The 18082-nt window shown below is 43.7% G+C and overlaps 1 protein-coding gene across 1 annotated transcript in view; it reads left to right on the plus strand.

Moving 5' to 3' along the window:
* The first annotated feature begins 15163 nt into the window (after positions 1-15163).
* SUSD4 (sushi domain containing 4) overlaps positions 15164-18082 on the plus strand; it is a 72493-nt gene continuing 69574 nt past the window's right edge. The window contains exon 1 of the mRNA XM_017812773.1: positions 15164-15284. Coding sequence (XP_017668262.1) covers positions 15164-15284 — 121 coding nt within the window. The remainder of the gene's footprint in view (positions 15285-18082) is intronic.

The following is an 18082-nucleotide window of genomic DNA, read 5'->3' on the forward strand; positions in this document are numbered from 1 at the left end:
TGCCTAGGGAGAAGTTACAAAGATGGTGGGAATAATCTGGTTTCCATATCCACAGTGAATGTCACATACTTCTATGGGATACCACAGAATCACATACCAAAGATCCAGAAAGTCACAGAGGACCTCTTCAGGTTCTTTCCAACTCTGTTTTCTATGATTGCTAGAAGCAAGGTGCAAGTGTGTGAGATCATTCTCTTTCCCATCAGTCGTGTGTAATTAGACACTATTTCCTGTCTTAGGAGTTGGCTTAATGGTAGTTTCCGTTGCAGTAACTCTAATCACTTCCAGGGGGGTTCCTAATTTGCTCTGCTACTAGAAAGATCAGAAGCCACTTCGTATTTCTCCTTTTCTAAAGCCATCCAAGATGTTGCTTGATCAGAGTCGAAGTGAAAGTAGTACTGATATGAGTGAGAAGCACTGTGAATGATGCTTAGGCAAAACATTAGGGTTATGAACATCTTTTTTTCTTAAAGAACCAAAGTAGAGGCCTAATTCGGCAGCAGCTAAAACAGTACAGTTGAAATTACAGATCTGTGGACAATGCTAAATGAAGGTATCATTCCTCAACAGTTTTAACAGTGTAGTGCAACCATGACAATGATGAGATAAGAGACAGATATGGGTGACAGTCTAGGAATTAAATCTGCTCTAATCTACTTGAGTGTAAATCCACTTACTTTAGCTTCATAGCCCCAGAGAGTGATTCCAGGGTGAGAAAACAGAATTTCACCCCACTGTACTCCTTTTTGTTGTCTTTTTATTTATGATTTGTTTCCTTGTAGTCACAGCAGAGCACAGATAAGGTGAAACTGTAAATTGTGTATTCTCAGAATTGTATAGTCCCAAGGACTTTTCTGTTTGTAATGCTGGAATGTGTATTTACCTGTGATCAAGCATAGGAGGTACAATAAAGATAACCTGTGCTAGTACAACCAGGAGCAAAGAGAGTTTGGGAAGATTTCAATAACAATCTAACTACTGAGGCCAGAGGCAAATCCCCATGAATTATAAAGGACCTGTGATCTTGGTTTCCTGCAGGTGCCTAAAGCCCTTGTGGCAATCCTGCCTTTGCTTGGATAGCAATGAGAATAGATTAACTAGAGAAGGTTTCAGAAAAAGAAAGCCTCTCTCTACCAGGACAATTAACCAGTTGTTTCTTCTTTCCTGCATGCTGGTTTTAGCTGTAGAATCAGCCCATTGCAGGTTTTGTCTGGAACCAGCAGCAATGGTTGGGATGTTTGCAGCTCTGCCCCAGCCACAGCCATGGGCTGCTAAAGGAAGCAGAGAGATGGGATGCCTGGGATGGGAGGGGGCTTGAGGGACATGGATGCAACATTAGTCCCCCTGCTCACAGAACAATTTGTCAGATAATTAAAATCATAATTTGGGATATATTCTGTATAGCCCATAAATTCTTACGAATGAAATTGCTTTAGTCAGCACTGCAGCACGTTAGCATTAAATTACCATGGTGCATAATCCAGAAGGTAAAACCTCTAAATCTTTTGAAAGGTTTGTTCTTCTGACTAGTAATTTAACAATCTTGTAAGAAGCTGAGATATAAGAGCTTTCTGGCAGAGAAATAGAGAAGAGGCAATGAAAAAAGTGTCATGTACTCCTCTGAATCAATTGTAGTGTCTAAATTACATTTCTAATGAATTATGAAAGGTGAGATGATTTCTCTCATTTTCCTTTAAGTTAACCTGGGATCAGACACTGTGATTAAATCTGTACAGAGCCCTGCTTCCTTATATGTCTTTTTTTGTGCGATATCCAGGTTTTTTTGGCAGGATAAAAGATATATAGAATCAGGATTTTAATGTACTGCATGTGCGTTGTTGCATTTGTTTTCCATGTCTTGTTTATGGAGATGACTAAATGATTATCAGTATTTGACGAGCATCTTCGTTTCAGTGCTCCCTTACATATCACTTGGGTTTTGCTCTATTTTGGTTTCTCACTGTTTTTGCAAATCATAATCTAAAAGCTTGACACAAAGCCCAAAGAAATAAGTAAGCATATATCTTTAGCCTTGAATGACTGAAGAACTAGACAGCATGCTAACTCAGTACAGGGTCTAGGTCAGGCAGCTGTTAGTTTTGCTTTTCCTATGCTGATATTTTTCCTCAGGGAATTCTGTAAATGTTGCCTAGAAACACCTGTGCCTCAGAAACATCTGAAGAACAGCAAAATAGCCATAGAATCAGGCACGTGAAAAAGCCCATCTGTTCCCACCAAACTGAATCTGAGGAGACAATTCCCGTAAATATATTTGTACTAATCAAAATGCTGTTTGACCATTTTTCTCCTCAAAGCTTTTTAACTACGGCTTGCATCACCCACAAATTTACTAGTCAGCCTTAAAAATTCAATAAGTGCAGCGCATTAAAATAATATTCTGCTCATTCCTGAATTGGTATAAGTAAAGGTTTTAATTACTAAAATTATGCAGTTGCAAAAATAATTTAATGAAATTATTCTTCCCATTTGCATTACAGACTGCCTGTATTCAGGCATTATGAGGTGTGGTAAATTGCACTGAACTGTGGTAGAATAATTCTTGGTGCTGTAACTCTACCTGAGGACTGAACACCTTTATGGTTTCAGTTCCCAGCAAAATCAAACCACGGGGAAGTGTGCTGAGTATATGGTAAGGAGGGTTAAACACAATGTATGGCTTTTGAAATCACTGTCCTTTGAGTTTTACTGATGGACCTATGATCTTGGCATAGGTAAAGTTACTTCACTGTCATAATCTAAAAGTAATTGGTCTCTGCTTTCAGTGAAGTCCTCCATGTAACATCTTTTGCCATTGCTGGTGCAGAACGCGTGCCTTGCAGATGAAGGTTTCTGGATGATGCCTTAATTAATGTGCATCCTCTCTAATCTGAAATGATGTCTGTTTATTTCAAAACTAATTACTTCATTATGCTTTCCACTGCTAAAAAATCTTTGGTGCCTGAATGAGACTGCAGACTCTTTGGGGCAAAGACCACATATAATGAGATAATGTTATGTTTGGTAAATAATGTATTAGGAAGAAGGCTTGTGAATAAAATATATGCTGAAGTTTTGTAACTCAGTTTTGGTTATAAGTGAAATTTTAAAATTTATCCTGCATTTGCAGTGATAGACAATCCTTTTCCTCAGATTTACAAATAAATCATCAACTGGAATACAACCTGCTGCCCAAATAGTTAGCAGGGTATGTTAGAATGTTAGAAAAATAATTTCTGCCTTGACTATGATGGACCGAACAGAACTCCTGGATTCAAATCAGTTGCAACAAAATTTCACATATACAATCTCCCTTTTCTTCACAAGCTCTGTTTATGAAAAGAACTGCAATATCCTCTGAGACTATTCCAAAGGCATTTTTTTCCTAAAAGTTACAGGAGTAACTTCCTAACCTAGAACATTCACCCTATACCAAATCTAGTCTGGACCCTTCTGTCACAAGTAAAGCTGAGTGGTCAACCATGGAGTGGTAATCACTGCTTACTAGTATTCAAAATGGGCAAAAAGAAATCAGACTTTTATAAATTTTTAGTGTTTCAGAAGAACTGGTTTCCCACAGATGAAGAAAAAACAGTGAGACTGATAGTGAGAAAAATAGAACAGAAGGAGCAAATGTGATGAAGAACTGTGAACTCTTTCAAGAAGAGCTCATTAAATAGCCAAAAAGCTGTTATCGCAGTGCCAAGAAAGATGACAGTATTGCCTGATAGGCCAGCCAGACTCTGTGAAAAAAAAGAAAGCAGCAATTAGGAATAAGCAGTGATGTACAATCAATAAATAAAGGTAAAATATAATAATCAATTATAGATGAGAATTTGTGAAGTGTGGGAATGGAGAGGCAACAAAAAGACATGACAGTGAACTCTTTCAGTTCCTTTCTGGCTGGGCACAAAGCAGTTTGGGCTTTTCATGAGGGACTTTGTAGGGAGCTACCACTTGGCAGGACAGTGGTAGCTCCCTACAAAGTCAGCATGGGGGCTGGTGACCGTCATCATCCAGCATGGAGTAACCCCTTTGAAAAAGGTTATGGGCTACTACGAGCTTCTCAACATTGAAAGCAAGCCTGAAGTTTGTTGCTCTGAAGAAGAGAAGGAACCATGTCTCCAGAGAGGACTGTCCATTTCTTCCTGCCCTTTCCTCTCAGGACTGAGCGAAGCCTTTTCTACTGTGTCGCAGACTTCTCCCTCCCTTACACAGGAGCTCAGCAGAGCCAAGATGGTTGCAGTGGCTGGCAAGGGTGTGGACTCAGAAGCCCCCATCTCTTTGCTGCTCATGAGGGAGGAGCAAGCTCAGCCAAGGCCATCTCTGCCCAGCAGTGCTTTTCCTTCACTGCTGCAACACTGGTGAGCACAGTGGTGGCTTGAACAGGTCCAGATCACATGAACCACCAGCTCAGGCAGCTGGGACTAGGCAGCCTGGCATGTCTCTGTCATATAATAGAGTCATAGAATGGGGTGGGATGAAAGAGACCTTAAAGATCACCTAGATCATCTAGGGGTCAGCCTCCCCTGCTGAGCTTCCCCTGTGCCAGGTGGCCCTGGAGCTGCTCAAACAGCTCCTTATTAACACTCCTAGTGTGCGAAATTCGAAGATCTCAGTCAGCTGAGCTTACCTTAAAGAACCTTGTGAAGTGGTTCAAACGTGCTATTGAAGTATTTTCATGAGAAAAAGTACTCCAGATGCGGGTAAGGGGAAGCCCAAATGAAAAAAACTCAGAAATCATTATCTGGGAGCTGAAGTTGACAAATGCAATTTGGATAGTTGGAGATCTTATTTTCACATGGAAAGTAACTGTTTGAACCAACCACCACAAGAAAACTGTATGTCCTTCTGAAAACTTAGGTTTAACCAAACACTAATATGCTTCAGAATATACTGGGGCAACTGAGAGAAGTGTAGAGGTCAGGAACACATTAAAGGTCTGATCAGATGAAGATCTAATTAGCATCAGGTTTTGAAAGCATGTCATCTGAAGCCCTTGCCATTTCACCACCATACGTGGTCCCATCCATGTATATAATACCTGATGCTTTATGCACCAAAAAGGTATTGGCATTGCTATACTAGAAAAATTATGTTTTTGTTTCAGTTTGTGTTCTACACTCTAAATAAAAAAATCACCTCATATAAATAGTATAACCTTAACACCTACTTACAAAGAAGGACAAAGCTTTATATGGCACTATGCTTAATAAAAGGGAATTTTTAATATTATGACAATTAATCTGTTGATGAAGACTAGACCTGGCTGGATTCAGTTTTCACTAGCAAGCATGAAGAATTAGATGACTCCCATAGGGATCTAAATACTTGAAAGTCACCTCACGCAGAAAAAAAAAGAACTCCTTCCTTGGTGAAGACAAGCAGGGCTTCAGCTCTTGTTCTGGGGAGCTGTTGTCCCAGGAGGGTGCAGTAGACCTTGCACAGAAAAGGCAGGAACATGAAGAAAATGGGAAGGCAGTATCATTTAGGAGACCTTTCAAATCCATGCTGTTGCCACATGCAGCATCACTGGCTGCCCTCTCCTTCTCCAGGCTATAGAGTTTGCTCTCACTACCATGTCTTCTGTTCCCAGATTATCACAGAGTAACTCACCTCAATTCCAACAGTGCCCTTTTTTCTCATCCCCTTTTCCTGCCTTCAATTGCTCTCAAACCACAGCTTCCCCCCTTTGGACCAGAGAGGGGCGGGACAGTCACTGAAGATACATACCTTCATGGGCGTTTCCTGGCCTTCTTACACACCTGCTTTAAGAGCTGCTGATGTTATTTTTTAATTCAGGTTTTTGCTTGTTTGTTTGTGTTTTGTTTTGTTTTGTTTCGAGATTTTTTTTGCTAAAGGAGGAGAGCTAATCGAACCTAATCTAGTTTAGTCTTCAATTCAAGCTAATCCTGTTGTTGCTAGGAATTTCAGGATGGCAACAGAATGCAGGAATGGTGATCATGTTTTAGACAGCTTTAGATTTGTTATTATCTCACCTGGAAAAAGCTGACAGATATTTAACCACAAAAATGCAGCACCAAAAAGGAAGAAAAGAATCACCTGCAGGGAGAAACCTGAACAAACCCGAACTGTTGCCTACACTGAGAGCCAGATGAACAGCTGATACAATTGGCACAACTCAGTGGTAATGTGGCTATAGCTGAAGAGAGCTGTTTTTGTGTCTATGTGAAAAAGGTAGAAAATAAACATGGAAATTAAAGATGAGAGCAGCTCAAATCCAAATCTCTTTTTCTTCAAAGTCTGCTAGTATCGAGTGCTGTCTAGTAGACTTCTCTCTCTGGTCCCTTTTTTCTGGCTGCACTAAATTACACTATATGGGTGCTGCTTCACATCGTGGACTTTTCCAAAAGTTTGGCAGCTTAATACTGTGGTTTCTAGTATGTGCATCAGAACAGATGCCAAAGAAAGTTACAAAAATTCTAGTGTAACTATGATACAGCTATCCTCTTGCAACTTTTCCATGGTTTTGCTACAAAATGAAGTTAACACAAATTGCTGTATGCCTATCAAGAAACATAAAAATGTGAAGATATGGAATACATAAGGTGAATGTAAATTATTTCTTACCAAATTGTGTTATGAAGTTAAGGTTTTGCATAGCATTTAGTTAGGATTCAATATAACAAATCTCAACAACTTAGAAAGTCATTATGCAGTGCTATAAAATGGTGACATTTTAACTTTTTCTGTTATTCTACATTTAGGATTGTAAAGGTATGGGTATTTGCACTGGAAGCGTTCTCAATCAGTTGCTCTATTTTTGTCATAGCCTTTCAAAGAATATGTTTGAACACATCTGCTTCAGCTCTCTCATTTTCCTCTCTCATGGAGACTCTACTGCAATTCCTTATTCTTCTTTCCTTGCGTCCTGAAGGAATATATAAAGCTGCTCTTCATGCAAGAAAAAGGTAGTGCACAATTTTTGCTTTTCTACATGGGTTAGTTAAATGCTTCTAGGCAAACACACTTTGTCTGCATAAACTCTGCAGAGATGTGAGATGCAAGGGCCTGAATCCAAGGGCCAGGGAAGCCAATTTCCTCTGCAACTGAGTGGAAAGCTCAGCTGCTCAGTTTGGACAAGGGAAGGCACATCTCTTCTGGTTTGAAAGAGATCCTTCTCATCAGAAGCATTATGACAGCTCACACATTTCTGCGAATCCAGTACACAGAGGTACAACCCTACCTAGGCAAGCACAGGACCCCTGCTGCCGAGGCTGAGCCCACATCTGAAACACCCCAAACTCCTTGGAATTTTTGCTAAGAAATTGTGAAGTGCCTTTGAGTTAAACTGCAGCTGAGCAGGGGTCTTCAGGTTGCAATTTTGAATGTAGGTACTTTTTGGGGGAGCTGAGTCCAAGGGCCCTGTTTGTAGCTGTAGGTTCAGGCAGTGGTAGGAAGGAATTTGTGTCTTGCTGTCCCTGTGCGGTTCCCTGTGCCACCCCAAAGGCACAGTGGCAGTCAGATGTGTGTCTCCTCGGTCTGCTCTTGGCTGCCTCAGCAGACTGATGAAAAGGGCCAGAAAGCAGAATTTGGGAATTTTTCCAGTGGGTAAATGGATGGGGCTGAGCACCTTAATTTAAACAGACCAGTGAATAATGAACTTGTGAGCTGGAGGTGAAAGACACTGGGGTCCTCTTATGGAGAACTTCAGGTACCATAATGCAAAGAAAATGAACTGTGCCAAGTGTGCTGTGGACATAGAAAAATTCATCATGAGTTTATACTTAAGGGTGATGAATACCGTTCAGGCTCAGAACGGTGTTGCAAATCAAACACTACACATTGCATTTTGTATGTGCTAGCCTCTTCGTCACTGGGGAGATGAAATGAAAAGCAGTCATAAACAATTTAAATTGTTTCATGTTCTGGTATTGTTTCATTCTACATTCTTCTGCAGAAAATTACTGTCTACTGGAAAGCAAGGGCTAAATGTAGTCATAAGACTACTGACAAGTTTAATTTGGCTATTATCAGAAAAGTACAAAAATCTCCATGTGTTCAGCTGAAGAATAGGCCTCCCAGTAAGTGTGATTTAGTCAGTTCTCCAATTAGCAAGGTATCATTTTTTTCTGTAATGTCCTCTAAACTATGTTGATGGAAATAAAAATAAAGCATAGTTTTCTGTTAACTCAAACTTTTCAACAGTTATACAGGTCAGTAGGAAACAAAAAAAGTAGTTCAAACTTCACCCTCTCGATGCTGCCAGTTTTTCTAATGAAATGTAATTAGCACTAATTGGTAAAACTATACTGATGGCTGGTTATTAATGTTTGTGTATTGGTCCCAGATGTGAGTTTACAGCTGTCAGTACTAATGGCTCAGAGAAGGAAAAAGAATTCTTCTTTCATATTCCTGTCATTTTCTTCAGAGTGCTCCCTGCTCCTTTCAAACAAGAGTGATTATATTCAGGGAAGGCAAAGCTTCTTCTTAAATCCTGACTTTGTGAGAAACTGAATGCCTTCAACTCTCCTTTGAATTTGGTAGGAATTGAAAGGACCCAGCACTACTCAGCATCTGCAGAATCAGGACTCAACAATTTTAGGGCTGCATTTCTTGAGCCATCATAATTGTTAGTGGTTCAGAATTCATCAAAATAATTATCCTCCTAATTGCTTACCTGTTCTTGAAAGCACACTTATGAGGAAAGCCTCTCTTCTAAGCAATCACCTAAAAGTATTCTGTTTAGAATAATTGCTTTCCTGCAATCCCTGCAATTACTGAGTGTCCAGCAATCACTCTCTTCAGGATGAGGTAGATGAGCAGGCCTTTTTAGACATGGATGAAGTGAAATGATGAAATCAAGGTTTTCAATACAGATCTACCCAGAGAGGTGTGTGGAGGGGTAGTCTCTTCCAGAATCAAGCAAAGGCAAAGTCACAGTGAAGAGTAGGGTCTCCAGGAGTACCCTGCTAGAGACTCACTTGGAAATAGAGCACAGTTGGAAATAGATTGGAAAACACTCGGGAAATCATTCATTCCTGAATATTAACAGTAAGACATCACCATTCTTACATGGTTTAATAATATATGTCTCCCCAGGTCACTCATGCACACCTTACTTTTGTGAAATCTCAGTTCATTAATATTTCTAAGTTGAAAGAGAAATACAGCATTCTCCAGGTATGACGAAATTGACTGAATGTCTGATCTGTTATATTGGGAATTCAACAAATGAGGTTTTATTTGAAAATGCTTGACAACTTGAGCTTGTTAAGAATACAATAATAAAACATATCTTAGGTTATTATCTTCCATAAGGACAAGGTCATTATCAAATCTTAGCCCTCAACAGTTTTGTGCCTTCGAAGGCATTCAGAACTCCCTTTAGCAACTCCCTGCATTTTGTTAGATGATGCTTGAGTTATTTTTCTTAATTTTACATGCAGAATTGTGTTTACAAAACGATACCTGTGAGCCTGAGGTAATAGTTCTTCCCTGTGGCCAATGAAACAGGAAGCTGGTCTGTGGTCAGAAGGTCTGGAGGATGTACTGCAACAATATGTACTTACAGTCTGGAATGAGATTTTGCAGCCAAATCTCAATGCCAGTCATTGCCACTTTATATTTTAAAATAATTAATTTTAGACTTCTGTGTTAAGCTGTTCTTTTCCCCGTGGACTGACCACCCCTTTACTCATTCAACTGCCACTAATATTCCCTGGTGTCTTTTTATTTTACAGTCTGACAGTGCCACAAATAAATTCTCTCACTATCCTCAGCTAGAATCCTGGCTACTTCCTTTTCACCCTTTCTGGAATCTAATTTAAGGATGAAACTTACCTACCCAACAGCCACACAATTCCTTCTGACCTTGTTTTTGGGCAGGTAAAATATGGAGAAGGAATATCTTAATGCGATAAATAAAAACCGTAAGACTTAATCACACGAACATGCAGTACCCAATATTTTGAGTTACATTTTGGCCAGCAAATTAAAGATGCCCATGACCACTCATGCACTGAGGCCAACCAGGGTGTTAGGTAGCCCAAGATAATGCTATGATTACAATTTAACAATACAGAGAGAAGAGAATTGGTGTCCTAGAACTGTTTAATGTACTTAAGTAGATGTAGCTTCAGTGTCTATAGTGTCTGTACCCTCACTACAGCAAAGAGATACAGGTTTGAGCTCCTTCAGACCAGGGAAGTTGGTTTCCCAGCTCCTGGATGAGAGCTCTAACTGTTGTGATGCCCAGCAATAGTGGGCAGAACCACATTGCTCTGACCTAGTTTACACAGTTTGCTCTGTGGAAAGCCCAGGCTGGTTGGCATCAAGGAGTGCTCTGAATGTGCAGGTCACACAAAGCCCCACGTGTGTCTCCTGATCCCAGTCAGTCTCAGGCTCTTGAGCTGCTGAGCATGGGGCACTGCTGGGATAATGCAATAGTGAGTGTCCAAAGGTGTCAGTAAGAAGAGATGAACTGAATGAATTTGGGTATATCCCAGGCAAAGAAATAGGTGTTTCAGTTATGGGAGGAGAGCAGAGTCGTATTGCAAATTTGGACTTAAAACCTCCTTTCCAGCTGACTCTTACCACACTGTCCAAGTTTTGGCTCGGATAGATTTGATTTTCTTCTTAGTGGCTGGTAAAGTGCTGTGTTTTAGATTCAGTATGAGAATAATGTTGATAATACACTGATGTTTTGGTTGTTGCTAAGCACTGCTTATTCTAAATCAAGGACTTTCCATTTTCCCATGCTCTGCCAGCAAGGAGATGCACAAGAAGCCATGAGGGAGCACAGCCAGGACAGCTGTCCTGAAGTGGCCAAAGGGATATTCCATACCATGGAGAGTCATGCTTAATACACACACTTGGGGGAGTTGGCTGGGAGCTGCTGATCACTGCTGGGCATTGGTCAGAGGGTGGTGAGCAACTGTGTTGTGCATCACTTGTTTATCCTGGGGTTTATTTCTCTCTCTCTCTTTCTCTTTCCATTGTTTTCATTTTAATTATTATTATTAGTAGTAGTATTCTTATTATATTTTACTTTATTTTGATTACTAAACTGTTCTTATCTCAATTATTAAACTGTTCTGATCTAAACCCATGAGCGTCTTTTTTTTTCCAGTTCTTCTGCCCTTTCTGCTAGGGGATGGTGGAGGACTGAGCAAGCTCATTCATTTCCTAGCTCTTTTTTGAAGTGAGTGAATTTGTTCCCTTTGAAACAGTACCTGTTGGCAGTTCTGGAAATAATTTAGTCCAACACCTTCCCAATGAGCAGTGTGAATGAGCAGGTTTGGTTCCTCCTGTCCTCTATTTGCCCTGGTTTTGTGTCCTTAGGCATCCTCGAGCACCTTCACATGCCACAGCAGCAGCTGTGCAACACAGGTTCACACAGCAAGAGCACTGCTCAGACTGGCGATAGCAGGGACTCTCACAGTGCCTTGGATGCTTTGAAAGACACTTCCTACACCTTCACAGAGAGAGAAAATTATTATATTGTATTAAGGACTTGGGGCCAAAGGCTGTGTAGGGTGGGCGTGGTCTTCTTGTTCCCTAGTCCTGAGCAGAGTCAATGTTGCTGCTCTTGTCACTTGGCTTGGAGTGAAGGGCCACTTTTTGAGTTGGATGCATTTAAAAGAATTTTTCAATCCAGCCTTTTATTCAGTATGGATCTCAGAATAAGATAATCAAATAAATGAGTGCACGTGGGAAGATAAAAATAAGAGAATGAAATGGATGAGTGTGTATGGCAAGATAAAAATAAAATCCTGCAACTACAAATACACATACAATTGTTTATTCGTGATGGTGATTAAAAAACCCCAGGAGAAGATAAGCTGTAAGCCCACAGAGAGGCAGAATCTAGCTGGGATGCCCACCCTACACTTGCTAGAAGCATCCAGGAGCCGGCTGTGTGCACCAGCTGGAGGGGAGCTGAAGCTCTCTCCCTCCAAAGACAGCAAAGCTGGCCAGAAACGCCTCTCACCACATGGCAGCACCCACAACCTGCCGGGAGGAAGCAAAGATCTCCCCCCACTACCAGCACCACCTCGATGTTCATGTGCCCAAACAACAGGAACCTGTGTCTGGTGGGTGCAGATGAATGCTGGCACTTTCCATCTTCATTCTGGGGGTGGCTGCTAACAAGAGGCATTTTTAGCTGCAGCAGCAGCACGGGGAGATGGAGACAGCTCCTCGAGTATGTGTGGAGCAAAGAAAGGTCACATCATCTCTCTGACTTGTTTCTAGCCTGTCTGTGCCAGCAGCAGTGAGGGTTTATCCCCACAGGAGGCAATTCAGGGTTAGTCCCTAAAGGTTTGAGGCACGTCTGTAAAATTATTTAAAATACATAGTGGACGGGCAACCAAGTATAGGAAGGCACAAAAATCACGACATCTGTGACTGTGAAACACTGGGCTGATCATCAGGGGACAAATCCTCCTATATTTTACAGTCTGTGCTAGGTAATGGCAACTCAGAGCTTCAAGTCCAGCCTGCTGATCACTGCTCTGGCCCCACTTCACCTCAGGAGGATGTGCTAAAATTGATTACAGATGTCAGTTTTGGTGACAGAGCTCTTGTAGCCCTTCAGGCAATCTACCCCTTCCAGAAATGAAGTCCAAGACAAAGCAAAGCAGCTCCTTTCCCTCTGCCTCTCTGAGGTCAGGGTTGCCTCAGGCTTCATCCTCCTCCACCTCTTGCTGTTCCTCACTCAATTTAGGCTTTCCTGGGCTGCAGAAGCCCTTCCCTGCTCTAGGCTGACAGGGATGCCTGTCAAACTCCTTTAGTCATGGGGGGCCAGCCACCCCAGCCCCTTCACCACTGCCACCATCTTGCATCCTACGTACATGTGCTGCTCAGCAAGAGGTGAATTTTTACAGTTCATTAAGACTTCGAAGAAGACCTGCTGCAAAAGGAAACCTTGATTTCCTGGTACTGTTCAGAGTGGTGGTACTCCCACTCACATGGGGTGGCTGACGGGCGCCTGGTGCACTTAGTTGTCCTTCCTCAGGCTCAGTGGTGTCAGAAGCAGAGATGCACACATCTGTGGGAATAGGAGTAAATGGCAGAAACAAGGGTTAAGTAGCACCTATCAACGCTGACAGACACAGACGTTATTTCATTTGTCTCTTCCTCCTTGGAAGGCCAGCATGTATCTGGGTGCCCCCATCAACACAGAAGACAGATATTGCATCCAGCTCTTTGCATTTTAATTGATGCAGAAGAGGAATAGCGCTAGCTTGCTGGGGACATTGTCTTTTGCTATTTTGATTTTAAAAATTAAAGCCATCAAACCATTGTTCTTACAGATAATAGGAATTTCTGCATTATTGCTCTGTCCTGCCACTCGTAATAGTCAATGGCTTATTACCGCTAAAGAATATCTCTATCATATAACTGTGCCTGTGTTGTATTTGCATGGCTTAAGAGAGCTATTACTAACCTGAACTCCCTCTCTGGGCTGGGTGGGGAGGTGAACACTCACCTGGTCAGGAAATTATTCTTGGCTGAAAAGGCTCTATAGTTTCCAAATTTTCCTGTTTAAAAGGAGCAGCTAAGGTATCTCAGAGATAATGCATGCTCTTAGCTGAAAATTGGCTGTGTACTTTTCCTTTCTTAACAGAATACCTGTATTTCACTATGAGATGCCCATTTTCTCCAGGGGAGATAAAGAACTATGCTTCTTACACTGGTCTTTGAACTGATGCACGATTTGAGCTAAAATCCCTCTTGAAGAACATTATGTTTTAAGTTGGAGAAGACAGCATCAGGTAGCTGAGACACTTGAAAGGAACTTCAACTTCACCACTGTTGCCTATTGACTTCAAAGCATCAGCTATTTCCACATGCTGTTAGTAGACCCCACATACCCTTGGTCTGCGTTTGCATGGAGCCCTGGTATGTTTCATTACAAATATGTACTCTCTTGTCCCTTGTTTTCTTCCCCTCGCTGTGACCCAGGAGTGTGCCACACACCTTAATCTGCTTCACCAGCACCATCTCTGCAGCCTCTTTGGCTATAGGGCACCCCCTGCTATCTCTGAGCAAGGGAAGACCTGCAATGCCCAGATGAGGGCTGAGGGGCAATATCCCTAACAGCAACCTGTGAATGGCACCAGGAGCTGTACCACAGCTGTTGAAGCCACGAGATAGTGCCTCTGATTCAGTGAGTAGTTGCAGTGAATTTCACAGATTGACTAAATCCAGCTGGGTGCTGCTTCCCAACAGCAAATTGCTTCAGCCGGCAGGCCCAGGCGTCCTGCCTTTCTCCAATGGCAGCTGATGGGTGAGAGTACTCTGGAATACACCTTCCCACTCCCAAAAACTGTGAATGATGTGGCACTGGCACCAACGCTTGTAAACTGTGTCTCATCTCTAACGTTATGCCGACGTGACGAAGCATAAGGGCATCCTAAAGATGCTCCCTCAGAGCTGCCCACCATGAAACCCCCTTTTGAGGTGCAAACGACCAGAAACCACCAGGAGCGAAGCCTTAACTTCGCCTTCCTCCGCCCTTGGAAGCGTTCGGGCGCCCCGCGGAGCTGGGCAGCGAGTCCCCCTCCATCCCGGGCTCCCCGCCCGGCAGCCCCGGGGTGCCGCCCGGCGGGACAGCGCTCCGTGCCGGGCGCGGCGGGGCGCCGCAGCCCTGCCCGCGGCTGCCATGCGTGTTTGCCGCGGCGGGGCTGCCCGCGGTCCCGCAGCGCACGGCTCCCCGCGGCGGCGCTCGGCTGCGCGGCCGGCCGGGCGGGCGGGCCGGGCAGGTGCGCGCTGCGGCTCCCGCTGCCCCCCTCGCAGGTAGGGCCGGCCGTGCCCGCGTGTGCCGGTGTGCGCGCCCCTGGGTGTGCGTGTGTCTCTCTGTGTGTGCGTGTGCGCTCCGCCCGGCCCCGGCAGGCTGCCGAGCCGCAGCGGCGCAGGCGGCGGCAGCAGCCGCGGAGGTACCGCCGGCTCTGGCGGGGGGGCCCCCGCAGGTAGCGGCGGCGGCGGCGGGGAACGGTGGGGGGAGACCCGGCCGAGGGAGCTGCGGGGCCGGGAGGGCGGCGGGGCGGGCGGGTGCGTGTCCCGGGGCTGGCGGGGGGCGGTGCGGGGGCAGCCGCGCCGCGGGCGGCGGGGGCGACCCGCGGAGCCCCGGGCAGCGGCGAGGCGGAGCGGCTCTCTCGTTGCAGGTGGCGGCGAACCGGATGCCTTTGGCGGGCAGAAGATGTGTCATGGGAAGCAGGCGAGCGGCGGCGGTGCCCTCCCGGCGGCGCGGCGGCGGGCGCTGGCCGCGGCGCTGTGGCTGCAGCTGGCGCTGAACCTCGGCCCGGGGCCGGCGGCGGGCGGTGAGTGAGTGCGGGGCCCCGGCCCCCTCCTCCGCCCGGACCCCGGCCCGAGACACCCCCTCCCCGGCCGCCCCCGCAGCCCCGACCCCGGGGGGAGCGGGGAAAGTTCCCCCCCAGCTCACCCGGAGCGTAGCGCGGCGCCGATCCCCTCCGCGCCCCCAGCTCCCCTTCGGCACCCAGTGGGGGGACCCCCGGGAGGAGGGAGCCTCACCCCGGCCCCGGCTAGGGCGCACTGGCGCGATGTAAGTACAGCTTGGTTTTGAAACAGTGTAATTTTTTGAATTAGGGGAAAAAAACCACCAAACAACCCCCCCCAAAAAAGCCTTGCCCCGCCGCGGTCCGGCCAGACATCTCTTGGATGACTCTTAGTGCGAAATCCCTATGCAGCTAGGGAAAGCAGAAAACTGGGGAGGAAGCAGGCGGCTCGGGTCTGCAAATGCAACGTCCTTCAGCGCTCTCTTGATGGAGGAGCGACCCAGCCTCATTTGGCCTTTTTAATTTTAATTACCTTTTTACACTATCATTTAAATTATTGAGCCTGTGAGATATTTTCAGCAGGTAATTTTAATTACAAAATTGTTTTAAATTGATTCCATAATTAGACTTGGATTACTGGAAAAGTCTTAAAGTAAACTGCTTTGCTGCAAAATGAACTTAGCTGTGATAATGAGAGCAGCTTCACATTTCTACTCCGGTGTGTTATTATATATTTGTGTTGGGGGAATAAGCCATTTTATGATTGAATCGCATCGCTAATGGCAGACAGAGCCCAGTATAAAAATTGCCTGGGGTTCCTCTCATGCCAAAGACTTATGCCAAAATTTTCTAACTTGAATGCCTAAGCCCCAGCAGCTCCAATCCAGATGTGTTTTCAGTCACTGAATATGAACTTACAGAAATACAGCTGAAGAGGACTTCAAAAGGTCATCTTGTCCATCCTCCTCCTGATGTGATTCAGTCCTAGTTTTCTCTCTGGAGATGATAATGCCATTTTCCAATAGAAATCCTGTGACTGCAAATGTGATTCCAGCTAAAGAAGCTTTTAAACTGTTGCAGTCACTATGAATCTCTATTTAGAAATCAATGGCTTTTTAAAATTATTATTTATTTTGTTTTATCACCCTTGGTTTCCTGGCTCGTGTTTCAATGTGGTGATGCCATCCTGCCTGTCCTGTGCCTTTCTCGAGACTGGAGTTGTGTGTGCTCCTGTCCTTCTCTTAACCTCCTTCTTAGGGCTCCATTCATAAAAATGAAACTGTTCCAAAGCCCCCTCCTCCCTGAGGCTCTGTGTATCCTGCAGTTTGATTGTGGACATTTATTTAGCCGATTAGTGCAAGCGGTTCTTCAAAATATGGTTTGTATCTTCCTTGAATGGAATAGTTTTCATCACAGCCTGCAATAGATTCTTGTGTGCTGTTGATCGTTATTAACACCACTGCCTTTCACCTTGGTAGTGTAACTAATTCTGTATCAAATTTCATTTGTAAGGTATTTTAGGACCTTTCAATAATTTATTTTTCTTTGGTGCGGAGTCTAGGAAAAGGCAATACACTGAATGACTGTGCATGGGTAAAATCACGAGCAAAAAATATTCATTGCTGTTATTATTATTGCTATTATTTTCCAGTGTGGTCATGCTCGGAAGCTGGGCACTATATAAATACCGGCAAATATACAGTTCTTTCATGTGGTAGAATATACAGGGTTGGGTTTTTTTCACCCTGAGTCATTTGAGTGGTAAAAATAATGAGCTTTGTAATTAGAACAGTGGACCGTGAATTAGCATCCCTCCTATTTTAGGCTCTGTTGTATCTCTGAGCGAGCTTACTGTGCTTACACGTCTTGCTGTGCTTGCTGTGAAGGTTCAGCTTTTGGCTCCACAGCCTGTGACCCAGAGTTTGGGAACTTGTAAGCAGCTGTTGACATCGATCAAAGTTGTGATTTCCTGGGACCTTTGAAAATTTTGTTTCTGTAGGACTCTCATTTTATGGATTTGCGTATCCAGACAGAAGGCACATGGCATTACTGACTGCTTTGGAAAATGTAGTCCCAATCTCTTTCTATCTTCTCATTATCTGTTAAATAAGGATAATCATACTTCTCTCAGAGATTTGAAAAGAGCTTTGATGACATTTAATAAAAATACTATGGAGGTGGAAAGAATTTGTTTCAAAAGCTTTAGAAAAACAGCAGTGACAATATGCTGAAATAGAAACTATTTCACATATTAAAACATGAAAATGAATAGTTTAGGGTTATTTTTTCTATAAAGCAATCCACAGCTTATATTTTGGATCCCATTTATATCTTCCTCCCTTCCTTAGCTGATACCAGGATTTGCCTCTTGTAATAATCCTGTCATGACTTGTGTGACTCCGTCTATTTTATATCTGACTAAGCTCTATTGATTGTCACGTTCTACCATTTCACCCCAAATCAATACTATTTATAAGTCTTTTTTCTTGTCAATAACCCTACAGAGAATAACTCTCTTTATTACACTTTGACTTTCTCAAAAGTGGATCTAGCGAAAAAATTTGCTGTAGAAGTGAACTCAGGTGAACAAACCTTTCAGCTGTCAATATACCTCCCTGATGTATTGAACTCTGCTGATACCAAGGATAAAGTGTATCTCTCATCCTTCAGCTTGTGGCTTTCATCTAATCATTTTTGTTTACAGAATCATAGAATCATTTAGGTTAGAAAAAACCTTTACGATCATGGAGTCCAACCATTAACCCAGCACTGCGAAGCCCACCATTAAACCAGGGCCCCAAATGCCACATCTATGTGTCTTT

This window comes from Lepidothrix coronata, unplaced genomic scaffold (genome assembly GCF_001604755.1).
Source record: "Lepidothrix coronata isolate B3197 unplaced genomic scaffold, Lepidothrix_coronata-1.0 Scaffold38, whole genome shotgun sequence".
Classification (NCBI taxonomy): Eukaryota; Metazoa; Chordata; class Aves; order Passeriformes; family Pipridae; genus Lepidothrix; species Lepidothrix coronata.